At 43.5% G+C, this 27,940-nt stretch overlaps 1 protein-coding gene across 2 annotated transcripts in view; it reads right to left on the bottom strand.

Moving 5' to 3' along the window:
* Positions 1-27,940, bottom strand: part of PLEKHA7 (pleckstrin homology domain containing A7) — a 203,833-nt gene that overhangs the window by 50,685 nt on the left and 125,208 nt on the right. For both annotated transcript variants that reach the window (XM_063093679.1, XM_063093678.1), the window contains exons 5-9: positions 22,426-22,537; positions 21,523-21,627; positions 19,064-19,136; positions 17,450-17,550; positions 9,055-9,230 (exon numbers count right to left, since the gene is read on the bottom strand). In XM_063093679.1, coding sequence (XP_062949749.1) covers positions 9,055-9,230; positions 17,450-17,550; positions 19,064-19,136; positions 21,523-21,627; positions 22,426-22,537 — 567 coding nt within the window. The remainder of the gene's footprint in view (positions 1-9,054; positions 9,231-17,449; positions 17,551-19,063; positions 19,137-21,522; positions 21,628-22,425; positions 22,538-27,940) is intronic.

Below are 27,940 nucleotides of genomic sequence, written 5' to 3' on the forward strand. Positions count from 1 at the left end.
GAAAAGGCAGTCCAATGGAGGAAGTTGGGAAGACAGATTTCAAGGAGGTTGTAGGGAATCAAAAACCAGAGTCCAGAGTCTGGCCAGTGGAAGAACATGGAAATGTAGAAGAAATTACAAACAGAAAGAGGTAGAGAGCAGGCTCTGCCAGCAGTGTGTAGTACCCCTCACAGCGTGGGCATTGGGTGGGGTCTCAAGAGTACTTGAATGGATGCCTATCAGGGAACTCTAAAGACTGTGCAGGAAGTAGGAGGACAAAAGTAGGAGGTGCAGTGAGAGTCTTCGGCTTGCTCCTGGGCCAGAGGAATGACGTAGGAAGAAGCTGCAGGGGGTGGGAGTAGAAGAGCAGGCTGAAGGATGGCACTGCAGGGAGCCTGGGCTGTGCAACCACAACTCACAGTGCTAGGGGGTGAGCACATCCTGGTAGGGAAGGGAGTACAGTTTGCTTGCAGGAGACTCATCATCAGTGTGATCCAGAGTTAATGATGAAACTGGAAGGGTGTAAAAGGGCCAATGGTATTATCTAACCAAACCCCATGGAAGCCAGCATATCTGATATGAAGCACCTACTCTGTCTCAGGCATGATGCTAAATAAGCACTTTATGCATTCATTTATCTAATTTAATCCTTGTAACAACCCTATGAACTAAGAAAAACTGAGGTTTAAAAAGCATACCTAATTTGCACAAGATGACACAGTTAGTTGTAGAGCTGGGATTTAAAAAGCATACCTAATTTGCACAAGATGACACAGTTAGTTGTAGAGCTGGGATTTGAACCCAGGTCTGACTTCAGAGACTAAGCTCTGTGAGGAGGTATTTAAGACAAAAGAAACAGATACAGTAGGGAGAGGTAAATCAACCGGCCTGGACATTGGTTGTTGGTGCCCTCTTTATCCCATCCCATCAAGTCATTTCTTGGGCCCCTTCCCATAGCCCTAACATTTCTTTGGGAACCCACTCCCACCATATTCTCAGTCAACATGGCCTTAGAAATCTATCCCTGCTTCTCAGAAGTGAAGCGTGTGTCTCAGGCCTGCGCGAGTCAGCATGACGTACTCCCTGGCCATAGTAGATGGTTCGGGGTATAAATGTCCTCTAAATCTGTCTAATCAGAATGAATCTCAGAGGACAAGACTCTGGTCCTTTTCTGCTGGACTTTAACATGAGCCTGGGCTACTACAGCTATCTTGCCACTAGATCCTAGATGTGTCAGGGACCAACCCAGAGGTGGGTAGAGCCCAGAGCCTGAGAGGATGACGTGAAATTATATAAGAGTATTTCAAAAAGTTCATGGAAGGATTCGTATTATCTTTTGATTCCACTTTTCCATGAGTTTTTTGAAGTACTCATATTTTCTGAGCCTTGAACTCAGTTGTTTCTAAAGCCAGATCTATCTTGAACTTTTCAGTGGCATGAACTAATAAATTCCCCTTTCTTTAAGGTAAATTTGCTTGCAGTTTCTGTCACCTGCAATCAGGAGTCCTAATATACACCACCCTTCATAAAGAAAGCATCTGCCCCTATGAATAAGGATAATGTATTGTGGTGAGAATCAGAGGGAGAAAACAAAATGCTACTGTTGGGGCCACCCACTTACAGAGATGGAGGTTTTCCAATGCAGATCACCAAGTTGGAGGAGAGGCAAGATTTAGTACTGCCTGAAGAATCATTTTAACTAAGCAAATGTCTGAACATCTTATTCTGGAAAAATAGAACATTTAATAAGTCTATATTCACTTGGCTGACAATTTTATCTTTCCAAAAGTTAAGGGGAAAAGCTATTATGTCTTTATTCTGACTCAGAAGGTAGAATGAGTTGGGTTTTTTTTTTAAAGAGACGGAACCTTGGGCAAACATGATCATGGGATTTTAAGAGTTTATAAAGAGCATAATAAAGATAAATTTCAAAAAGTTCAGAGAAAGCTAGGGATGATACAATGGCCTGAGACCTTAAAAGGGAAAGGGCCCTTCCAAAACTAAAATATGATAGCTAATTACAATTTTTCAGGTAGGGAAGAGTAAAAAATTTCAAAATCTCAGCTAGCAGATTAATTCTCATGGGTAGGCAGACATGATTTATCAATCTCAGCTTTCCTGTTAAGCCCAATCTCATTCTTGAATTCTCTTTTACCCAGAACTATAGTCAGCCACAGTGAATTGAGCAAAGTTGGGACACAGGAAGAAACCCACTTGCCACTCTCTGGTGTAACAACACAGGGAAGCCCTGAAACTCAAATTATGAAAGGACATGTACAAGAAATGTAAGGGGGGGCACAAAATTCAACACAACTCCATAGTGGAATGGGCCCACATGAATGATAGCAAAAGGGCAAAGTCTAGAAGGTACTGAGGCTCCTTTATTTAAAGAAAAACAAAAACAAAATTTCTGTTTTTCTAAGAATTAAAATAAAGGAGGGGAGGGCTTTTTAAAAATATGAGATGCAGGTGTCTCTGCTTGAAGAAATAACACAACATAAACAAAAAAAGCTGAATTATTCAACTCCTGGGTTTAGTTCCTGCAGTGGATTGAACGGCCCCCCCAAAGTCATCAAAGCTTAATCCCCACTGTAACTGTTTACAGTGGAAAATCCTATCATGGTAATTGAAAGGCAGGGCCTTGAAGAGGTGATCCATTCCTAGTGAGTGGATTAATAATGGTGGTCATGGGCATGGTTCTGAGGGCTTTAAAAGGAGAGCACGTGAGAGTCTCTTTCTCTGTTCTCTGCCAATCTGCCACGTGAGACTCCTGCATTACTGTCACCACCAAGGCCTTCACCAGATGTGTTCCCTGGACTTTGGACTTCCCAGCCTCTGAAACTGTAAGCAATAAATTTTGATTTCTTACAAATTACCCAGTTCCAGGTATTTTGTTATAAGCAACATAAATGGACTAATACAGTTCCATATCTTCATCAAGAAGAATGATCTTCACAAGGAAAAGGAGAACCACCTTGGTTAAGAGAGACTTAAATTCCAAGATAGGGATGAAGAATGGAAAGCCCAAGCCTCCTGCGGCTGAGCTTCCGGCCCAGCTATCAGCGGCCCCAGGGACTTAAGGGAACTTGGAGACGGCTCTAGGAACCTCTTGAGCAATCTTTGAGGACTCAAAGAGAACAAGAAAAAGATCAGAATATTAGAGACTGGCAAAGAGCATCCTGATTTTCAAAGAAGGGGACAAACATACTCCATTAACCCAAAGACTGGAGAGCCTACTATCAAACTCTGCAAGAGGCTAAGCTATACTGTTAACTTGGCAGATTTCAGAACATACAGTAAAGGATGCACCAAGAAAAAGCAAATCACTCAGTAGAAAAATGGGAAGAGTATAGGTACAGGCAACTCACCGAAAAGTAAATACTAGTGGCCAATAAATATAAAAGATCCCTTCCATGATGAAAATATACATTGAGATAACCAGATATTATTTATGCAGGTCATTAGAAACTAAAAGACTACTAATATCAACTATTGGCAAAGATGGGGGAAATGACACTCTCACTAGTGGAACATATGGCTTTCTTTAAAGAGCAATTTGGAGACATTGATTAAAATAAAAAATGCTTTGTGACCCAGTGTGAAAGACTCACAAATGCAGTGGTTTGTAGAAGGTTTTTAAATACAAGACTGTTTATAACAGTAAAAGATTAGAAAAATTTTTTAAAACTGTCCAAGGTTTGGCACATGCTTAACTATATATTATGGTACATCTATACTATGGGATACCACACAACAGTCAAAATTAAAGGTGATCCATATATACTGGTATTGAATGATCTCTAAGATGTGATCAGTCATGCTTTAAAAAAGCATGAAAGAACCAAACATTCAAAGAGGAATTGACACCGATTCTTTACAAACTATTCCAAAAGATTGAAATGGACGCAAATCTCCCAAACTCATTCTATGAAGCAAACATCATCCTGATACCAAAACCAGGTAAAGATATAACCAAAAAAGAAAACTACAGGCCAATATCCTTGATGAATATAGATGCAAAAATCCTCACTAAAATACTAGCAAACAGAATACAGCAACACATATGTAAAATTATTCACCACGATCAAGTGGGATCCATCCCAGGGATGCAAGGTTGGTTCAACATACGCAAATCAATAAATGTGATACACCATATTAATAAACTCAAACACAAGGACCATATGGTCATCTCTATAGATGCTGAAAAAGCATTTGATAAAGTTCAGCACTCATTCATGACAAAGACCCTCTATAAGTTAGGTATAGAGGGAAAGTATCTCAACATAATTAAAGCCATATATGATAAACCCACTGCCAATATCATCCTGAATGGGGAAAAGCTGAAAGCTTTTCCTTTAAGAACAGGAACTAGACAAGGATGCCCACTCTCACCACTCCTATTCAACATAGTGTTGGAAGTACTAGCCAGAGCAATCAGAGAAGAGAAGGAAATAAAGGGCATCCAGATTGGAAAAGATGAAGTCAAACTGTCCCTGTTTGCAGATGACATGATCCTATATATCGAACAGCCTAAAACCTCTACAAAAAAAACTCTTGGAATTGATAAATGATTTCAGCACAGTAGCAGGATACAAAATCAACACACAAAAATCAGTAGCATTTATTTTCTCCAATAGTGAACATGCAGAACGAGAAATCAAGAAAGCCTGCCCATTTACAATAGCCACCAAAAAAATAAAATACTTAGGAATTGAGTTAACCAAGGAGGTGAAAAATCTCTATAATGAGAACTACAAACCACTGCTGAGAGAAATTAGAGAGGATACAAGAAGATGGAAAGATATTCCATGCTCTTGGATTGGAAGAATCAACATAGTGAAAATGTCCATACTACCCAAAGTGATATACAAATTCAATGCAATCCCCATCAAAATTCCAAAGACATTTTTCTCAGAAATGGAAAAAACTATCCAGACATTTATATGGAACAATAAAAGACCACACATAGCCAAAGCAATGCTGAGCCAAAAAAATAAAGCTGGAGGCATAACACTACCTGACTTTAAGCTATACTACAAAGCTATAATAACCAAAACAGTATGGTACTGGCATAAAAACAGACACACTGACCAATGGAATAGAATAGAGAATCCAGAAATCAACCCACACACTTACTGCCAGCTGATCTTTGACAAAGGCACCAAGCCTATTCACTGGGGAAGGGACTGCCTCTTCAGCAAATGGTGCTGGGATAACTGGATATCCATATGCAGGAGAATGAAACTAGATCCATACCTCTCACTGTATACTAAAATCAACTCAAAATGGATTAAGGATTTAAATATACACCCTGAAACAATAAAACTTCTTAAAGAAAACATAGGAGAAACACTTCAGGAAATAGGACTGGGCACAGACTTCATGAATACGACCCCAAAAGCACGGGCAACCAAAGGAAAAATAAACAAATGCCATTATATCAAACTAAAAAGCTTCTGCACAGCAAAAGAAACAATTAACAGAGTTAAAAGACAACCAACAGAGTGGGAGAAAATATTTGCAAAATATACATCTGACAAAGGATTAATATCCAGAATATATAAGGAACTCATACAACTTTACAAGAAGAAAACAAGCAACCCAATTAAAAAATGGGCAAAAGAGCTAAGTAGGCATTTCTCTAAGGAAGATATACAAATGGCCAACAGACATATGAAAAAATGCTCAACATCACTCAGCATCCGGGAAATGCAAATCAAAACCACATTGAGATACCATCTAACCCCAGTTAGGATGGCTAAAATCCAAAAGACTCTGAACGATAAATGCTGGCGAGGTTGCGGAGAAAAAGGAACTCTCATACACTGTTGGTGGGACTGCAAAATGGTGCAGCCTCTATGGAAAATGGTATGGAGGTTCCTCAAACAATTGCAGATAGATCTACCATACGACCCAGCTATCCCACTGTTGGGAATATACCCAGAGGAATGGAAATCACCAAGTCGAAGGTATACCTGTTCCCCAATGTTCATCGCAGCACTCTTTACAATAGCCAAGAGTTGGAACCAGCCCAAATGTCCATCATCAGATGAGTGGATACGGAAAATGTGGTACATCTACACAATGGAATACTACTCAGCTATAAAAACGAATGAAATACTGCCATTTGCAACAACATGGATGGACCTTGAGAGAATTATATTAAGTGAAATGAGTCAGGCACAGAAAGAGAAATACCACATGTTCTCACTTATTGGTGGGAGCTAAAAATTAATATATAAATTCACACACACACACACACACACACACACACACACACACACAAAACCGGGGGGGGGGGGAAGAAGATATAACAACCACAATTACTTGAAGTTGATACGACAAGCAAACAGAAAGGACATTGTTGAGGGGGAGGCGGGGAGGGAGAAGGGAGGGAGGTTTTGGTGATGGGGAGCAATAATCAGCCACAATGTATATCGACAAAATAAAATTTAAAAAAAAAGAAAAAAAAGCATGAAAGAAACCTATATGTTTCTATAAGTGCATATATGTATATAAATGAATAGAAAATAGTTTAAAAGGATACCAATTAACCTGATAACAGAGATAACCCTGGGAAGGTGATTTGGAGTATCTTTGCCTTTCTGAATTTTTTACATTAAGAATATCTTCATCAATTGTATAATTATACACTGATGGGATTTGGATGTGTTGTCCTCCCAGAACTCATGGAAATCAGATCTCCCATGTGGCAGTTTGGGTCATGGGGGCGGATCACTCATCAATGGATTAATGCTCTCCCTGAGGGATGGGGGATTAATGAGTGAGTTCTCACTCTATTAGTTCCTGTGAGAGCTGGTTGTTTTATAGACCATGGCACCTTCTCTCTCTCTCCTCTCTCTCTCTCTCCTCTCTCTCTCTCTCTCTCTCTCCCTCCCTCCCTCCCTCCCTCCTCTCTCCTCTCTCCTCTCTCTCTCTCTGTCTCTCTCTCTCACTCACTCGCTCGCTTCCTCTCACCATGTGATCTGCTTAGGCCTGTGCCAGATGCAGCTGTCCCAAAATCATACACCAAATAAATCTCTGTTCTTTATAAATTACCTAGTCTCAGGCATTTCTGTTATAGCAACACAAAACTGACTAATACATATATATACACACATACACACATGAGGGTACTTCAAAAAGTTCATAGTAAGATTCGTATTTTTTTAATTCTGTTTTTCCATGAACTTTTTGAAGTACCCTTATATACATACTTTTTTTTTCTTAAAGAATGAAAAACAGACTAGGAAACAGTAAGCATTAGGGACCAGTATATGCACTAAGCGTAAGACGTGTCAAACCTACCCAGTTTCCTTCTCCTGAGATGACACCCTGAACAGATGCCTGCAGGCTATTGACAGAGCCTTTCATATCATCACCGGGAACACAAGAGAAAAATTCAGGCTTGATGACAATGCTAGGGGGCAGAGTCAAAATTGACTGCATAGCCGTAGTTAAGAGTTACTGATTCAGGACCCATAAGAAAATTGCTAAGATGGTCTTTGATCCTGTCCTGCTCAACATATTCATTATTTCATTCTTTCAATCTCTCATTTATTCACTCACTCACCAGACATTTGAGGGCTTACTATCTTCTGCACAACATCTGACACAAAGATGATCCCTGCCTGAAGCCTAGGATACTGAAAAGAAGAAGGGGTAGGTGGGGCAGTGGGAAGAATGCTCGGACTGAGGTGTTATGGAAGCTCCAGAGAGTAGGGCCTGACCCCAACCTGGCCTCTTGAGGGAGGTCACTATCTATATACCAATGGTTGGTTCACTTCAATAAAGACAGCATGAAGCTAGAAAGTACCACAAATACCAAAAACTACATACACATGAGTTGGAAAAAGATGACAAGCTAAACACACCATGTAAAATCCATTTCCAGTCACTGAAAAATCCTGCCCTTAGGTTACTGGAGAATACCCCTTAGCTTTGAGGCCTCACTGAAAGAACATTGTCATAGAGAGGCCTCTATCCAGAGTAAGGTGCTGATGGAGTTTGGATGTGTTGTCCCCTCCAAAACTCATGTGGAAATTTGATCTCCAATGTGGCAGCGTTGGAAACTGATTGACTCAAGGGGTGGATCCCTCATGAATGGATTAATGCTCTCCCTGGGGGAGGAGGGGTAGTGAGTGAGTTCTTGCTCCATTAGTTCTCACGAGAGCTTGTTGTTTATAGGACCCTGGCACCTCCTCTCTCTCTTGCTTCCTCTCGCCATGTGATCTGCTCATACCCACCAGCAGCCTGCCACTTTCCACCATGAGTAGAAGCAGCCTGAGGCCCGTGCCAGACACAACCATCCCAGAATCATAAGCCAAATAAACCTCTTTATTTTATAAATTACTCAGTCTCTGGTATTTCTGTTATAGCAACACAAAACGGACTAATACAGGTGCCCAGTTAAGGAAGAATGGGGCCCATGTCAGACAAGGACTTGTTAAAGCTACACCCTGACTTTTTCAGGGCTACTCTGGGTCCCCAGTTCCACTCATATTTCCCCTCTGCTTTCTCCCAAGAAATTGCCTACAGCCAACAGACTCAGGAATTTCAAGATCCCTGACTGTATCCTTGGTTGGACCACTCAAGGGAGAAGATAGGTGGAAGAACATGCCAGGCCAGCCCCAGCAACATGGTGGGCAGTCTGCAGCACACTTTCAGTTGGCAAGACCTTTCTCACTTGCCCTCTCCCTCATCTTCAGCCTGGTGCCCAAAGTTGTCCCTTCCATCACACATCAGAAAGGAAAAACTGAGAAGCATACATATGCCAGGGTCCATGGCCATGTATCCTGGGCAGTCATTTCATCCCTTCAGACCTTAGTGTTTCTGTTTAACGAAGAAAGTAGACTAGATAACTTCAGGGGACCTTCTAGCTCTGACAGGCAACATGTGTTAGCCATGTATGCATTCTCCTCCTGGAAGCATTCATTGTTAAAAAGGATTTCAAAGAAAGGGCAATGCTTAATACAAGTGAGTGAACAGTGGAATTTCAGGCACTCACGAGGATTTATTTGGGTCCCCATACTAGTGTAGGAATTGCTCTGGCAGGGACCCTCCATCAGGACTGACCTCTTCAGTGATGATCGAGACAGCACCTGTGCAGCCTGGTTCATGGCCCTGACCCAGGCATTCATGTCCTCCTGGGTATCGGCACTGAAGTAGTAGGTCCTCATGCCTGACTGCTCAGCCTGAGAGCCCACTGTGGTGCTGTTATAGATGAGCGCTCGCATCCCCGTGTGCACGGCCTGTGGCATGAAGACAGAAAACCAGGTCAGAGAGAGGAGCACACATCCCCTTCTAGGAGCAAAACCAAGGAGGCACTCTGGCCATGTTCTCTCACTTGCAGACTAAAACCCCAGGCACCACCCAGCTTGCTTCTTCACCTGGAAAATGTCACAGGCTAGATTTCTCTTTCTTATTGCAGTCAGGCCCAGTGACAGCTTGTCTGTTCCCCACTGTAAAAGCCCTGCAGCTGCACCTCTTTCCTATTTATCTTATTCCTGCTTAGGGGGTACAAAGAGTCAAGACTTATGTGAGAAACAGACTTAAAAAAAAATTCCTCATTCTACAGAAGCAGACTCTTGAGAATCCCTGTTTTGGTTCTTCAGAAGCCTGTGATTCCTGCTTTGGCTACAATCAGACAAGAACTGAGTCAAAATCAGCTTGATGCAAAAACAGCAGGCAGCTTGGTGTGGATGTTCACTGTGCTTCACTGTTTGAGCATGAAATGCAATGTGTGCCCAAAGAAGCTGTTGTTGTCTCTTTAAAAGAGGCACGACAGAGTTGGACAGATGTGACCAACATTTGACTAAAAATTCTTGTGCACCTACTATGGGCTTCTACCTCAAGGTACTTTTACATGTGTCCTTGCAAAGAACTGGGAAGAGGTACTGGGAATGACCACTGAAAAGAGACTGGGATGGTTTGCAAATTGGAGGTAGCACAGTTTTTCTCTGTGCACTAAGTAGGGGCCTCTCTTCTAAATTTGCAAGGAAAAATCTCACCAAATCTACATAGGAAAAAGGTGTAGAAAGAGGAAGATTTACTGAGTGCCTACTATGTGTCTCCTAGGTACTTCTACAACTTTAATCTCATTTTAATCCCAACAGCTTTGAGAAGTAGGGACAGAATCTGTTTCACAGATAACGACAAACAAAGCTCTCAGATGCTAAGTAACTTCCTCAGATTTCCACACCCAGTAACAGATTCTTCACAGCACTTATCATTACTGAATACTATTTATTCTACATACTTGTTTATCACCTGTTTACCATCTGTCTTCTACCCCTAGAATATAAGCTCCATGACAGCAGGAACTTTGTCTTTTTTGTTCACTACTGTACCCCCAGGAACAATGCTTGGAATACAGTAGATACTACTCAATAAATATTTCTTGAATGAATGAAGAGAAGAGGCCCAGGTCTGACTCCAAGTCCAGGCTTCTTTGTACAAAGTTCCTAGGTCCTACCCAGAAATGAGGTTGATTATAAAGACCACTGATCCAACAATCTGAATCCAGAATGAAAAGCAGACTCTATACAAGAAATAGTCAGAGAAAACAAAATGAGAACCAAATGAAAACTGGAAAATGACATGCTTCTAGAATCACTAATGGTCATAGATGATAACCTTTCAGATGAACCTTCATAGATGATAACCTTTCAGATGAACCCTCAGCATTTACTTTTCCACTCAATATCAAGCTTCAAAAATGCATATTAGATTTGGGCTTCTTCTGGCAGTCACATATCTGAGTCCATCCAGCCCAGAGCCAAGGGAGTCTTGGCAAACTTGGCCTGCAGCCAAGAGTTCCTATAGTGGCCAAAACAAACCTGATATTCTTCCTTTGCATGTATAAGGTGTCATCCCTGTCCCAGGAGGGATTCCTCTTATTTTAAGCAAGGTGAAGATACAGCAATAACAACAGAATGAGAAGGGACTTGTGCATATGTTACTATCAATTAGCAGAAATTCTTCAAAAAGTTCCCCTATGCAATGACCCCATAAGATCTTGGACATATCCTCCCAGTCTTTTGTGCCCACCCACAGAGGGCTCTGTGACAAGCACTCACCCTACCAGACACAAGCATAGGGAGCCTTCCAGGGTACAATAGAGAGAATAAGTCCCTGCTGTACAAGAATTCATACAGCCAGCCTTGTCCAGGAAACCAATTGAACATACCTCAAACATGAAGGCACGCATTCACATGTCTGTCTGCAAATGAGCCTTACGAGTTACATCCACCATCACAAAGGAGTTATACATGATCACAAATAGAACCCTGTTCACTAATCACACTGCCAGCAGGTGCTGTGCCCAGCTGCTCTTGGCTCTGAAGAACAGGTTCCCAACTGCGTTCTATCTGTATTAGAGCAAGTTAGACGTATGCAATGTGAAGGCAACAAGTACAGGGAGCCCCCTTTTCATCTTGCCAAGTGACCCAAGTCCAAAGTGCCCTGAGCCTGAGGAAGATGCCATAGCCCAGATGATGTGGTCTTCTCACCCCTGCCCCAGTCTCATCTCAGAGATGGCCCCCTCCTATCTGCTTGCTCTTTGCTTTCCAGTTAACACAGCCTACTAGGCAACTCTGCATAACTGAATAGAAACCAGGCTACACCTAAAGGCTATGAGGATGTGAGCAAGGAAGAGCTTACCTCAGAAACATAATGCCCTTAGGATATAACTGCTCTCCTGGCACTTGTACCTCAGGTCTTGATACAGCCTGGTGAAAGGAGCCAGAATCCTCCCACCTCAAGCCCCCAACATCAGCCTTCAGAATAGAGAAACTTAGGTGGGAAATACAGGACCTCCCAAAAGGCCCGGGCCCATCAGCTGACTGACTAATTATCAAACTTACTCAACAATGATTTATCATTTATTAAGTGTTTACCATGTGAAGGCACTGTACTGGAAGTCCGAGGGACAGCCTCAAGTAAGGCCATGACAGTTTCTACAGCCAAGTAGGAGAGAAAAACCATGGACAAGTAGCTAAGACTGTAATAAGTGTTATCAAGAAGTTCAGGATGCTGTGAAAGAGGATAACAGGGGAAGCTGGTGGACCTGGAGGAGGACTTATCTGAGGAACTGACACTGAAGCTGCCTTCTATGTGATAAGCAGCTATTTAAGTAGCAGTAGCAGGGAGGAGATGTGCAGGACCCCACAAAGGACAAGAGCACAGTGCATTCATCCTCAAGGATGAGGCCAGCTGGGAGAGCAGCAGGAAGTGAGTCTACTGACCAGATCACCAGGGCCTTGCAGGTCAGGTTAGGGTTTTGTCATCACTGAAAGAGCAATGAGAAGCTGCTAAAGGGTTTAAGCTGAGGAACGATGTGATGAGATTTTACTTGGAAAGACCACTCTGGCTTCAGTACGGAGGAGGTTAGAGGTGGCAGGAGCAGGTAAGGGGAGATGGCTCAGGGGACCACACAGGATCTCAGGTGAGAGCTGTGGTGGAAGCAGAGAAGGTGAGGAGTGGACAGAGTCTGGAGAGAAGTAGCAGGTAATAGCAACAGGACCAGGTGATGGAGATGGACTGAAAATGAGAGGTGGGGAATGGAAGTGTCAAAATCCTCAAGTTTATGACTTGCAAAGACAGTGGTGCCCACTTGTTGAGATTAAGAAAAGGAACTTCTCGTTTCCAACCTTTGGGCTGACTATATGCAGCACAGTGAACAAGGTAAGAACTTGGGCTCTTGGAATCAGCCTGACGCTCAAGGTGGGCTCTGCCTCTTGCCCATAGGTAACCCTGGGCAAACTGCTCAACCTCCCAATGCCTCTGTTTCCTCACCTTTAAAATGGGACTGTAGGTAACAGTAGTATTTACCCTGTAAGGTCATGTGAGGATTAAATGAGACAACACACGTATAGTACTTAGAGCACAGCTGGCATTTATAAGGCTCAAAAGATATTTATGTTATTATAGGAGAAGTCACTTGGGCAACCTAGGGAGGTTGGCTGAATGAGCTTTTTGGAAACTTTAAGACTCTTCTTCCTCACCTCCCTGTCACTAATTTATAGGGGACTAAATATAAAATCCAAATAAGCCTGAACCCACCATAACTTGGGAAGTGTAAGCACTAATATTGACCACAACTCCTATTACAAATGACTTCTCCGTGTTGCCTCTATCTGCAGAACAGAACTAGCCTCACATACCCAGGCAGAACTAGCTGATGGGCTAGTTTTCCCGGTGAAAGCTCCAGATGGGCAAATCAACCATTTATAGCTCAGCAATACAGAGCAGTAGAAGTACAGGAGAAGCATACCTAGCCTGTCCAGAGGGTCAGGAAAGGCTTCCCGGAGGAGGTGACTCTGAGCAGAAACATGAAGGACAAGTAAGAGATGGGGAAAGGGCATTACAGGCTGTGGCTGAAGCTCAAGCAAAGGCCTATGGGCAAGAAACTTCCTGGGGCCTTTAGGCAACTGCGTGTGGCTGGAGGGAAGATAGAAGACAGGAGTGGCTAAATATGTGGCTGTAGAGATAGGCTGGGACCTTGTAAGCCAGGCTTTATCCTGAAGGCAGTGAAGAACACTGAAGAGTTTATGGTGGGAGTATTACCTGAGCAGACGTGCAATGTAGAAATAGTGTGGAGGATGGATTGGAGGCTGCAGAGTTCAAAGGCTGAAGCACAACATGACAGCTAACACTTACAGACTACTTACTATGTACTAGGCACTGTTCTAGCAGTAAGTCACGTAGGGGAGGGATGATGGCAGCCAAGACAGAATAGTAGCAGCTGCAGTGGAGAGAAGGAGATGGATGTGAGAGATGCATGAAGAACAAAATTGAAAGGGGAGAAGGAAAAGGCAGCTCTTTCCTGTTGTCTTCTTATCCTCTAACAACCCACATGCTGATGCAAACTTTATAATAAAAGCCCCACAAAGGCAAGGATTTTGTCCTTTTCATTATAGTATCCCTGGCATCTCTCTATGGTCAAATAGATCAGGGTGCAATAAAAGTTTGATGAATAGAACTAAATAAGTGAAAAACCATGTCTCTTGGCATGTCTTCAGCCAGAATCTACAGCAGTGGTCTTAACCTTTTGTGTGGCATGGATGCTTCTGACAGTCTGGTGGATCCTCTGAACACTTCTCAGAATGTTTTTTAGCATACAAAATAAAGGAAACAGATTATACTGAAATATAGCTACCAAAATATTTTAAAATGTGTGATACAACGATACAGGTGCTTCTTTAAAAGTGTATTACATAACACATCTAGTGGCAGATATAATAATCATTGTAATTTTAAAGCAGTGATGAGCATAAATGATATTTCAAGATATCTGCAACAACTGTAATGTGACTGAAGAAATCTATGGTTTCTACTGGTGACCAAGTTACAGGTACTGCTGATACCTGTTGTGGGCTGTTTTCTTAATTGAAGGAAATGTTATATTTAAGTTAGAGCTTAAAAAACAAAGACGATGAACTTCAAGTCAAGGTTAGTGAAAAAGAAAAAAGAGGTTTTTTTAAAAAAATATGTGATTTATCCATGGACACTTGAGGGTCTGCAGACCTCAGGGTAGGAACTTTTGGTCTTGAGAGCAAGAGAACAGCTCAAAGGGAGGCAGTAAAGGCTTTTTCCCCATTAGACTTAGACTTTTGGCTGCATAAGGATATTTTCTGCTCCAAATCCTGAATCTGAGGGGCCAAGATTGCTCAGAGGTAACCAACAGGCCAAGGGAAGCTGTGCATCTAATAGGAGCTCTGTGGGGAGTCCCCCAGGTGAGCCACAAAAGACCTGCTGGTCAGGGGAGAATAGTTCCTAGAGGTCATTAAGAGCCCTGCTTGGCTCATCCTGTGGTCCTGGCTGAGCCTCAGGGGCCACCTAGCAACCAGCCTCCCTGATAATGCCTGAGGCTGCCAGGCTGTGGACACAATTGGAAAACAATGACAAGGAGAGGACCATATGACTTTCGGCCTGTGCTTACCTACTACAGAGACTCTGAACAATCTCGGGCAAAGTGCTCTAGCAATGGTCAGAGAACTTCAGCTCTGGATGTAGAGAAGAACCAATATCAGAGGCAGTTATAAGGCCACAAAACAGGACACAAAACACTGTGTATTCCCTGGTATGCCTAAGAACATGGATCCTGAACTGCCCCAGGACCCATCCTCTGGCCCCTAAAAGAATGATGCTGCAACCCAAAGGGAAAGGTAGCTTTTTTAGACTCAGGAAACCATCGTCCTTTCTGGAGAACCAGCTAAACACCACCCAATCTGTCTGCAGTAGCTTTTCTCTGCCCTCAGACTCTGAGGACCTCAAAGATACCCCAAAGAAATGATGCATTCTGTTTCCCAGACAAAAGATTTAGGGAACACTTTTGGTCAAGTCTTTCTAAGGAAAATATATATATATTAAAAATAAAAGAAGAAGGAAAGAAAAAGAAAAAAATCTAAGACACATTAAAGATGTTTTCTTAGAATCTGTTTTCACACCTCTCAATGAAGTGTTAAGATGAAATATATGAAGTTATGATAAGTTACTCTGGAGATATTCCAGATGCTGTCCCCAAAAATCACACATAACACCCTTACCCCAATTGTTTGCCTAGTAGCAATGCTTAACCCTAGAAAGGAGGGTTTTCTGAGGAAGACTTTCAGGCTGCAAAAAGACCAGTCTGAAAGCCATTGAACAAAATGTTTTCAGAGCCAGCAATAAGCAGGAGAGGCTCCTGAACTATAAAATAGAAGAGTGTTTCTAAAATTATAGAATAACATTAATTCAAACCACATCCCACCTCCTGCAATGTGTGTGCAGGAGGTGACCAAGATAAGACATGGAAGAAAAAACAGAGAGGAAGAGAAAGAAATTGTCCCCCATCCCTGTAACACAATTGCAAAAGGATAGAATTCAGGGCTAGGTTCAACTTCTATCATCTTCAGCCTCTATCATCTTCCAGCTTTGTGATTTTAGGCCAGTTTCCTAAGCTCTCAGATCTTCACATCCCTAATCTATGAAATGAAGCTAATCATACTGCCCTCACAGGTTTCCCATGAACATTAAATGAAGTAACGTGTATAGAAGTACTTCCCAAGTCATAAAAGGTTTTATAGATATAAGGCAATGCTATTCCATGCAACTATTCTGTGAAGTCGAGGAGGATCCCAGAATCACCAATCCATGGCAGTTCTGGAGTGATAACTCAATAGTGTCACTCGAGGGAAAGAGAGGGACAGCTCAAGCCTATTGATGAACAAAGCTGAAGAGTCAGCTCAGTTCTGTGCTCCCTTAGGAAGGAAAGGCAGAAGGAAGGTGAGACTGACTTTCAACTACCACAGACTCCAAATCAAGACACTGACACACTTTGCAAAACCTTTCACAGACTGAGTACCAACTGCTAACAACATGGACACTATATACCAGCACTTTCCTATAACCCTTCCAGAGAATGCTGGTTGGTCTTACCTTGTGTTTTTCCATGCTTCTATCTACGGCTGGAAAAGGTGGCTTCTGCTCGATCTCTGCTTTAGCATCTACTGTCTAGTACATCTTGTACCCCTAATACAGGAACAGCCAAGCAATGAATGTAGTAGGGTCAGGAGCCAGTTATCCCACCTTGAAATGTGTGGCCTTGCCTCGTATCCTGAGCAGCCATGAGAGGTCTATGCTCTGTGGCTACTAGCACCAAGGGCCGCTTGCTTCAGTGCCCTCTGGGACTTCCACTCCAGTTGCCAGTGAAGTGGATCTTCAATCCACTGCACCCTCATCATCCCTGGGGGACCCAAAAAATACCTACAGTGAAGAAATCTGTGGAGGCCACAAACGGGGAGTCCTGAGGTGTTCTCCAAGTTTGAGACTAACTACCTCCTTCCTAGAGCACCACACCTGGCTTCACAGATGCCAGAAGGCATCAAAGGACTGCCATCAATTATCATGGGCCCACTCACTCCACATGGCACAGCAACAAAGGAAGTAGAAAAAGGATTTGCTGGTGAAAGGATCTGCCCAGGAATCTTCAATAAGCCATAAAATAAACCAAATTTGATTCTAAGTGTTTTTCAACAACATAAACACGTGGACAAACCTGACAATCTCTTCAACATGCAGGCCCCTAACCCTCAATGTAAGTTTTCATAATATAATTGACATAAATCCATTATGAGGGATCATCAATTGTCCTCAGTGGCTGCATACTGGTTAGACTGGCTGATTATGCTGATAAGGAAGCAAAGGAAGGCTGTGTTAGACGTGTAATTGCAAGACTAGTAGTGATAGGAAATGAGAGGTCTAAACACTTGAGCAAGGTTGGGGGACTCCAAAGTTCAGATTCAAATCAAAGTACTGTGATGTAATAATTTGTTTAAATAATTTATAACACTTTGTTAACTTGAGTCTGCAACTTTCTAGCATCTTAACTTCTTCCCCCTCCTCAAAAGAGCAACTGCTTTTATGAAGGCATTTTTGAGAACACAAAGATTCTTAAGATGGAGGTGCTGCACCAGAGAAGGGGCAGTACCTTAAAGGAGTACTTGCGACTTATGCGATCCTCAGGGGCCACAGGAGAGATCACGTAGCTGGGCAGAGGGATGCTCCCAAGGACCACTTCTTCTCGGCTGTCTTTGGATAGAAAAACACATCAGAATAACCTTCTGGGCACCTTCCCTGGGCTGGTTCATACCACTGTCCTAGTTCAGGGACCCTTCTGTCTTCCCAGAACCACAGCAATCTCCTCTTGACTGATCATGTAGGTGCTCCCCGGGAACTGTTGTGCTAATGCTGGAATTACACAGGTGAAGGGTGAGGGCCTTCTTCTAGAGGGCAGAGACAGGCATGTGAACACACTCAACTCAACCTGCTCACTCCTGAAACAGAGCAGTATGCCAAGGGCTGCGGGGACACAGGTGAGAGTGGCACACAGTCTGGGGAGTTGAGAAGGCTTCAGAAGGTAATATTTTAAGTGTTTTCAAGGATGGAGAAGAACATTCTAGAAGGAGAAAATCTCTTAGGCAAAGTTACAGCACATGTGGAAACCTACCTTCCATTTCTATTCTTTCCTTCCTCCAAACCATCTTTGTTAGCAGAGGCAACTTACTTCCTAATGACAGAGTTGGTCCTGTTGCTCTCCTACTCAGAGGCACTTGCTGATTCTCCACTGGATACAAGATGAAGCCCAAATTTCCCTATCTGTGATGGGCCTTTGATTTTGGTCCTTAGCCACCCTCCTGAGTCTTATCTCCTGGCACATCCTTCATGCAAGACTCACCTAGCCACTCAAGTCTGTCATTCTACCTTCTTCTGCTTCTACAACTTCACTCAAGTTGTTTCCCCTCCTTGTATGCCCATCTGCCCCAACAAAGGCAAAACTCTAGCCATCCTTTAATGCCCAACTCAAATACTATCACTTTTTTTTTTTAACTTATCATTATTTATTTATTTGGCAGACAACCACTACAGGGATCTGAACCGTTGACCTTGCTGTTATAACACCATGCTCTAACCAACTGAGATAACCGGACAGCCAAATACTGCCACTTCTAAGAAGCCTCCACACATTGACTTCTCATTTCTCTTAAACTGCCAAATCACTTTGGATGTCTTTTAAAGCACCAATCACAGTCTAGTCTTGTCTTAAAAGTAAGCCGTCTATCACTTTCTCATATTTTAAGACTGCCTTCTCAACATTGCACAGTCCCTAACTTCATGTACTAGGGCTCCATAAAGCTCAGATGGCCAATTCAGTTTACCAGCTGCCCATCCAATGTCACAAGGGATAAAATCCAGATGACAGGTTACAAAATACAGTGATTTACCCACCTCTCCAGACTGCCTCAAAGGTACACCTATGTCCCAAGTGGGGCAGAAGCTGAGAAGCTGTGGATCTTGAGTTGCTAAGTAGTAGAAAAACTGGATTCTATTTATTTTAACTCAACTGATTGAAATTCCTTTGCCAGGGCTGGTAAAACTAAAGTCACCAACCATCCACATATGTAAAAGTGGATATTTGGCAGGGTAACAGACTACTAATTAGATCAGGCCGCAGGTCCAGTCACTGAATTTGAGACCTCCATTTGCACCTCACCCCCACCCCCTCCAGCACAAAGAGCCCTTGGTGGCCAGAGCTTCAGCTCACCTTTATAATAAAACAAGCAATAATCAGCAAGTACAAACCACCTCCGTTTCCATAGCCTCATCCCAGAACTGTCCTGCAAAGCAAAGAAAACTAGTCAGGGCAATATCTGAGCATACCGTTCCCCTCCCCAATCACATACAGCCTGGTTCTATAACTGAGACTTGCCTATATTCATGCTTTCAATAAATTAATGTTTTATTGAATAGCTATTCTTTGAATAGGACTTTAAATTTAGATTTAATGGTGGTTTATCTCCAGGCAGTAGGAGTTTTTTTTGGTCTCCTGGAAAAAAATTAATATAAGTCACCTTCTTCTAGAAAAGAAAATGTAAATTCAAAAATACAGGTGTTCCATTTAAAAAAAAAAACAGCTCTTAACAAAAAGGAAGTTCTTGGATGTTTCTCTTATTTAAAGGCTATACTATAAAATATCTTCGTTTATGCTGATTAAAAAGCTGAATTTACATAGCACTGAAAAGAGTTTATGTTCACTAATTAACCGAGGCAAAGTTCTCATTTGACTAAGCTCAGTTCTCTATCATGGAACTGATTTTGCTTCCACCCAATATAAGAGATTGGGATTCTCTTTGCTATCAAATTTATCTCATAACAAGAATCCGTCTTCACTCATCTGAAATGTATTTACATTTATTAAGAACATTTAAAATAACTGTGAAATTCAAAAAGCATGTCCAAGTTAAGAAACTAGCAATGTTTTAGGGCCAGTTTTTTCCCAAACCTAGAAAAACCCCAGAGCTGCTTGTAGTTTTAGAAATAGCTAGTAACATTTGTCTTCCTTCTGCAGAAGTTTTTGACAGGCTTAAATTAAATTTTTAAAAATCTGACAATTTCTAAAACTGAACATAACACGAAAATTGTTCATCCTTCACTTACTAAATGCTTAAAAACAAATTTAACTTGATGGTTTTATCTATTTATCAGTTTTATCTCCTGCAAATTGATCAGATGATTTCTAAGGCCTTGACACATGATATTTGCTTTGTTTGGAGAACGCTCATCCATCCTTCCATACCTGGTTCAAATGTCTCTTCCTCTGGGAAGCCTTTCTGGATTCCCCAAGCACAGCTACACTCTGCTGTGTGTCCACAGCACTCTACACAGATTTCTGTTACAGCACAGCCAATGGGCCTGTCTAGGGGTTGGGAGTTGGGGAGAAGAATTACTCATAATCCCTTCCCCTACCCTCAAATTTCAAAGAAGCATCCTTTGTTTAACAGAGACCAGGATGCAAATGGAAGAAGTCAGAGAGTTAAACTACTCAAGTAAGAAAAGAAAGGAGAAGATGTAAGACAAGAGAAGGAGAAATGAGCTGAGAGGGGAGAGAGTGGGAGCGGGAGAGGATGGTGCCAGAGGAATGGACAGAAGAGGTTGGAGAGATTAGAGCTGCCAGTGGGAGCAGAACTGGGGGAGAGAGACTTCAAGGGACTTTTAGAGATTTCTTCTGTGTAGTGTGCAACATAATACCCTCCTCTCTCTTCCCAAAAAAGGCTTTACTGAAATAAACATCATTAGCCTTGGAGTTTGATTTGTGTTTTTTGGGGATGCCATGAGATATGAGAGATGGGCTGGGTGACAATGCAACATGTGAGAAATGTGCTGTTTCCTTTGATAGATGATGAGGTACACATCTTTCATGCCTGCTCTGAGAACACTTAAAACATGGCAGGCACTGGAGGAATGAATGAATACATACATGCACAAATAACAAGGAGAGCAAGAAGGGCACAAAAGAGGCATGGTCTCTGGCCCTGGGAGCTCACTGCCCAGCCATGGTCAGAGGCAGATCGATTGAGGGTGGAGATGAGGATAAAGGCTGGCTTCAGGGGAGACAGAGGTGACAGGGCTTCCTGACCGAATGGACATGGGAGGAGGAGCTGGTGGTGGTGTTGAGGTTTCTAGCCTCACACCCTGGGAGAATGGTGGCACCGTTACTAAGATCCAGAAAAAGCAGGCTGGAGAAAGAAAGGGGTAGGGGGTGAGGAGATAATGAACTGATTTTGGCTGATTTGGAATTTGAGGTGCTAGGGAGCTAGATATGTGTGCTAGATGAGGGGGAGAGGAAAAAATGAAAGTTTTCAGCCAAATGATATTAAAGACTCTTTAACATCAGGAAGGCAAGTGCTGGCAGAGGATTGGCAGTCAGGTTGAATTCATATTGACCAACCCACCCTCCCACACACATTATGGCCTGGGTCCCAGGGCAGCCAACAGCACCAGGGCCAAAGTGGTCAACAGGGTTTTGGGAGAGAAACTGTAACCACTGAGCAGACAATCCATGCATAGAAACAAACAGCAAATCCCTCAGCACAGCGGGCACAGTCTGCTTGCCTTAAACTGAGGAACAGAAAGTTCACATGCATGTTCCCAGCTTCCTGGGCCAGGGGAGGGAAAGCAATCGGCAACAGCCGTTTCTTCCACTACTGTCACTCATCTCCTCACCTGCTTGTGCAGCCAGCCCCTAACCACCACTGGAACGTTGGGGTTCCTCCGAATGGCCTGGTCCCTCTTCCCAAAGCTGTGGACTTTATTGCTGGACTTTATGATCTAGGAAAAAGCAGACTTGAACTTTAGCAGCAGGGGGCTTAGGGCGGCACAAAAAAGCACTTGTATGTTAGGAGGGCTGTTGGCTCTCTCTGCCTTATTCCAAGCGGCAGCACCCTTTGATCAGAAGAAGAGCAATGAGACAGGGAATGGGCTTGCACACAGCCACAGCATTCTAATTAAAAGGCAGCCCAAGACCTGGCAAGCCTCCCAGCTGGGTCACAGAGACAAAAATTTAAAGGGACTTTTCAATCAATTTTCACCAGCAGCTGTTGGCGCTAATATATCCTATGGCTTTCTGAAGCAAAGCTACTTTTTGGTCATAGATTTTGTCAATTTCCAGCTATTTACCCCTCCTATCTGGGTTCACCGCTCAGCACTCTCCCCCTCTCCACAATGCTGGTTCTTTTCCTATTCCTTAGTGTTCCCGCACCTTGAGCACAGAAACTTCTGGGCCCTTCCCAAGGGCACACTTCCTCAGGCCCATCCATCACCCAGTCTCACAAGGCTCTCTCTCACCCACATCCCCATGTGAACAGAGGTGTGGCCCTCCCAACACACCAGGAAAGTGAAGAATGTGTCCAAGGACCTAGATGTCAGTCCTGGTTCTGTCAGCAACCACCTGTTTTCTTGGACAAGGGATATAACCCCTTCTGGCCTCAAGTTCCTGGTCTGTTATTTGGGGAGAACACTTCCCATGGGTCTCTTCACAAAACTACAGTGAAGATCAAATGGGCTTCTGGTTACAAAGGGGCTTGGCAAAATATAAAAAGGGGAAAGAACAAGTGGCCAGGAGCTCACCTTGGGTCCAGGCTTGGCCTCCAGGGTAGAAGTGGTCCCTGCTGTGGACGTTTCACTGACCATGCTGGACGGTCTTTGATTTCTCTCTTGCTTCGACATATGTGGATTTGGCCTGTGGGGAGACAACACAGGGGAATCTAGTGAGTTAAGTGGGAAGTGAAGTCTGAGATTTGTTCCAGGTTGAAACTGGTTGCTGGGCCTTAGAACAACCCAGGCCTAGTCCTTTGCAGACCAACTGACTCCAGACTGCAGCCAGAGGGCCACAACGTCTCGCCTGCCCACATGCTTCAGGAAGTCAAAAGCATGACAGATGGGCACATCTCCACGGCTTGACACCCCACAAAGGGGCCCAGACTGCCATCTCTGCCTTTGTCCTAAGGTCCCACGCTCACTCCCTTCATCAGGTGTGACAACTTCCCCATTGGATGGGTGTGCACAGTCACAGCACTCTCCACAGCAAGCAAGAGCAATCCATCATACCCTTACACACATACCTCCATTCCTCTGGCTCCCAAAAGAAGCTGCTTATAATTACTAATAAGAAATCACTTGCGCACACATCCACACCCCCAGATACCCACAATGAATCACTTACATAAACTCCAGTGGGGCTTGCCTCCCAAAATAGACTACTCAACAAAGAGTCCTATTCTGGGAACACTCCATTTGCCCCAAAATAGAGCCATTGGAGATATTAACCCCTTGTGCCATGCCTGGAGAGCAGGAAGAAATGAAGTAAGCCTCATGCCCCAATAAGGATCCCCAGTGCTCCCTCATCAGCATCCCAGAGACATGATGCCTCCCACCAAGAAGCGGCCCTGGGAGTGCCAGCACTCTGGGAACACCTTGGTACAACACTCACAAAACACTGGAGATTGCTCTTCTCACCTGCCTCCACAGAGCCCCAGCATTTGCCAGAGTCTTTCAAAACAGCCGTGACAAATGCCTTCACACAAATTCAATACCTATCCTTGAACACCTTGATGTCTGCTTCCAAGACCCTACCAACTCCAGGATCAGTAAGCTTTCCCCGAAGCAAAGGTCTCAGCACTCTGTGACTGGGTATTGTCCACTGCTCTGAAGGACAACAGGTTCCAGACTATTGGAGACCAGGCAGACTGCTGTAAATTGAGGCTCTTTGCCTGAAGAGTGGAGAAAACCTGCTTTGGAGGCCAGGGCCCTAAGGCAAGGGAGCTGGAGGATCCAGACAAGACGCAGCTGTGGAAGAAGCACTCTGATGTCCTTCACCAGGCTGTCAGAGAGGAGCAACAGGAGAAATCCTAGTTTCCACTGCAGAGATATGCTGCTTCCTTCAAAGTCCACTGCTGCTCAAAAGATAAGTGATGTTCCCCGTGCCCTAAGACAGAGCCCCGAGCTCCTACACCGTGAGGGAAGTTCTCCGCCAAAGTAGCCGTGACTGCTGCGCTCTGAGCAGTGCCAGCAGCAGGACCACTGTAGCGGGCACCAGCTATCCAAGGGATGCAAGTCCCACTGCAGAAAGATCACTGGCTCCTTATCAGCTCAGGCACTCACTCCAGATTTCCCGCCCCCAGCCTCTATCCCAGCCAGACTTTTGTTAGTGCTCCCTACTCGGAGGGAGAATGTCACCACTCTCAGCCCGCTCACCATTGGCAGAAACTGTGTGCAGCAGAGATAATCACTGATGGGTGTGGGAAGGGGCTCTGAGAGGCTGCCTTGTCTACCCCCTGCCTCCAGGCAGAACTATGTCCAAAAAATCCTCCTGGAACCCGGTCTTGCCTGACTCTCCAGATTTCTAGTGTGAGACAAGGAACAACAGTTCTCAGGTTGCTTCAGTTATGGCCGTATCTCTAAGCTAAAATTCAGGACGCAGAGTCCAACAATAAAAAAGGTTTGTTTGGGATTTTATGAAGTTTAATTTACTCCCATTTAAGATATCAATAAATGATTGTAGAATATGAGGAATATAAAAAATCTGAAAGAGGAGGGAAAAAGTCACCCACAGACCTGCTACCCAGAGAAAAACCATTTCTAACACTTGATATATTTACATCCATTCTTTTTTAAATGCCTGTTTTGGGTCTGTGAGGGCGGTGGGGGGCTGGCAGGGCACTGTTTTTACGTAATGATCATACTATGTTCATGATTGTGCATCTTGATTTTTAAAGACTTTGGGATATAAACATTGTATCCACTACTTTAAACTCATCCACATCATTTTAAATGACTACATCACATTCCATCAACTGGATACCCCATTCCTCCTCTGTAGGACAAAGAAAAGACCATCTGGATTTGTGAATGGCCAAGAAATTCAGGACAAATGGCCCTCTTTGCCATTTCTGCACCTTACAATCTTGAGCTCTAACTTTAATACCTCCCCCCCCCCCCACACACACACACACATATACATCCTAATCCCATGTCCCTTCCCCATACTAGCTTCTGGGATGCTAGCTAGCTGGGGAGCTCCTCCCAGCCAACAGTATGGGAAGAAAGATGAATGCCCTGCAGCCTTGGGTGTGTGAGGAAAGAGGGCACAACTACCTCCTAGTGAGCTGACTGTGAACAGATTTTGGCTAGAGAAAGACTGGTTGTGGCCCCAACACTGGACATTAGTGAGGGACAATGGTGGGTAGGGGTAAAGAGGAAGAGGAAGAAACACATAAAGATAGTTCCATTCCTCATGTACTACACTGCTTGGCCACAGCCAGAGAAAGCTTGTTAGGAGATGTGACTAAAATCCAAACTAAATCTTCCCCAGAGAGGGGACTGTGTTATCTCTACAAACAGAGAGCATGTCTTTTCCAAAGCGTGGGCAGGGGCAGCTCCCAACTCAAGTATTAACTGGGAGTCCCCAACCTGACTCTTTGAAAGAACAAGGCACACACGGCTACCCCCTTGTCCAAGCAACAAGATCTGCCTTCAGAGGATGTTCCTTTGAATCTCAACATGGGTTATGAGCTCTCAGATCCTCCAAGGGTGAGTATGACTTTTGGAAATAACTAAAATTTATCCAAAATTAGAACCAGCAAAAAAAAAAAAAGTGGTCATGCTTGGGGACACCATTTGGTATCTGAAAACTGGGATATAAAAAAAGTTTCAAAAACAATTTGCTCACTTTGGCTGAAAAACTGTCTCTGAAGAAACTTCTAGAGGTGGTTTCCCCAATGGTTTGAGCAATGGGAACAGCAGTAGTGCATGTATGTAGCCTCCTAAAGAGACAACACTGAAAGGGACATCACTCGCCTGGACATGAACATTCCGGTACACTTGCTTCAGCCAGTTATCTCTTACAGGCATGCTTCCCACTTAAAAGCCTGTCTGGGAAAACACTGATTTGTCCTCAACTCCTCAGATAAACCTCACTCAAGAACTGTCCCCCCTCCCCAGAGAAGAGCTGTAAACAACTGTGAAAGGCATTCGATCCCACTAGCACACCCTCAGGCACAATGAGTCATGCAGCTCTCCAGGAGAGGAGACCACAAAACCTGCACACACAGACTCTTGGTGTCATTAAATAAAATCTATTAACTTAAAAGCCTGTTTTCCAGGTTTTCATGCTATCTGGATTCCCAAAGTACAGTAGGATGATTTGAACAAAGACCTCCTTTCCTTGGCTTGGGCAACATGAATGCTGATTATTCCACTGGAGGGGTGTAGGCTAAAGTTGAAAACGGTGAGCTAGAGTTTAAACTCAACTGTCTCCCATCTGAGATGAACAAGAGAAGTTAGGACTAGACAAAATCAGTCTGGAGAATCCCAGTTGGACATTGACTTGATTCTACTCTGAACTTTGTCAAGGATGTGTCAGGTGAGACTGGGTAGGAAGTTACTTTCTCTCTCTATTTCCCCATCCATAAAAGGAGCTGCTTCTGCTTTCTGCATATCCATGACCAAATGCACATAATGCTGACAGATGTAGTAAGAAAGGAAAGTTATAAATACAGAAATTTTTTTCTGTTTGGTCTGAATTTGGGTGAGTTAGGTTAATGGGATCCTCAGCTGCCTCTCAATCAATGGCGTGAACTGAAGGAGATTCAAGTGGGATCACAACAAGACCTTTCCCCTACCCTATATGTCACCTTAGGTAGACCACCAAGCCAAGTTATCACCAACCCTTAGGGACAGGCACACAAGGTCAAGCAATTAGAGGGACTTGGCTATGCTTGTTGAGCATCCACTGTGTGCCAGGCATTTTGCCTGCATTGTCTCACTTAACCCTGCTGCTACGAGTTAATTGTGTTCTCCCAAAGTTCACGTATTAGAAACTTGAAACTGAAGCTGTTTCAACATTGTAACAGTGTTAAAAGGGTGGGAAATCCAATTATGGTATCTGAAAGGTGGGGCCTTTGAGAGAGGTGATTGGATTGTGAGGACTGTGCTCTTGTGAATGGATTAATCCTTTCATGTAGTAATGAGTTATCATGGCTTTATAAGGAGAGCAAGTGAGAGGGTTAGCTTGCCTGCTCTTGCAGTTCTTGCCATGTGATTACCTGCATTGCTGTAGAGAGTCACCACCAAGAAGAGGGCCCTCACCAGATGTACTCCCCATGGACCACAGACTTCCCAGAATAAATTTTTTGTTTCTCTATAAATTACCCCGTTTCAGGAATTCTGTTATAAAGCAACAGAAACAGAGTAATACAGATGCAAAGTCAGTTTTACCATGTCCATTTTATAGATGAGGAAACTGAGGCTCAGAGAGAATAATGGCTTGCTTGAGACAGAAGCTGGACTCCAAAACCTGGACTTTGGTGCTGAGAGATTATCCCATGGCAAGTCCCAAGGTGTCAAAGAAGGCTTTTGCTCTTCTCATCCCCAAGACCAACCCCCAAACCAAGGGGATCCTGGGGTGAAAGAACAAGAGCCCAGAATAACTGGATTTCATCCAGGCTCTGCAGTTTACTGACTCCTCCACAAGTCCCATCAGTTATCTGGGCCACGGTTTCTACTTTGGCAAAATGGGGTGAAAACCACCTCTCATCTCACCAGGTGGTTGTGTGGACCAAAATGACGTTTTGAAAACCATGAAGCACTGCATGAAATGAAAGGCATTATTTGTAATTGTTACCAGTGGAGACCCCAGAATTTAAATCCCAGATACACTTTTATTTCTAAGACACTTCTTTCCAGAAAGCTCAAGGTGCCAAACTAACTTCTAAACAACAATCATGTCCTATCTGGAATTTTTTTTTTTTTTTTTTTTTTTTAAATAAGTGCAGTAACCCTGTGCCTGGAAGATTAGGCTCCCATTCTCTCCCCAGCAGAACGATAATGTCTAGAGTCATCAAGGCTGTGACAAGAGATTAAAAAGTTAAGGGGAAACAGGAATCTCTCACTGAAAAGATCACATAAATGACACCTGTATCCCCCTAATTCCTGGAAAAATAGGCCCCAAATTCACGCTTTGTCCTCAAGGATTCTATACACAGAGAGCTCAGCTAAAATGACTGATGTAAGAGGAGGGGTATGTGAGAAGAGAGCATACTCATAAACACCAACAGAGTTTTTAAGGAGCTTACACCCACCAACT

This window comes from Cynocephalus volans, chromosome 4 (genome assembly GCF_027409185.1).
Source record: "Cynocephalus volans isolate mCynVol1 chromosome 4, mCynVol1.pri, whole genome shotgun sequence".
In the NCBI taxonomy this organism is placed as follows: Eukaryota; Metazoa; Chordata; class Mammalia; order Dermoptera; family Cynocephalidae; genus Cynocephalus; species Cynocephalus volans.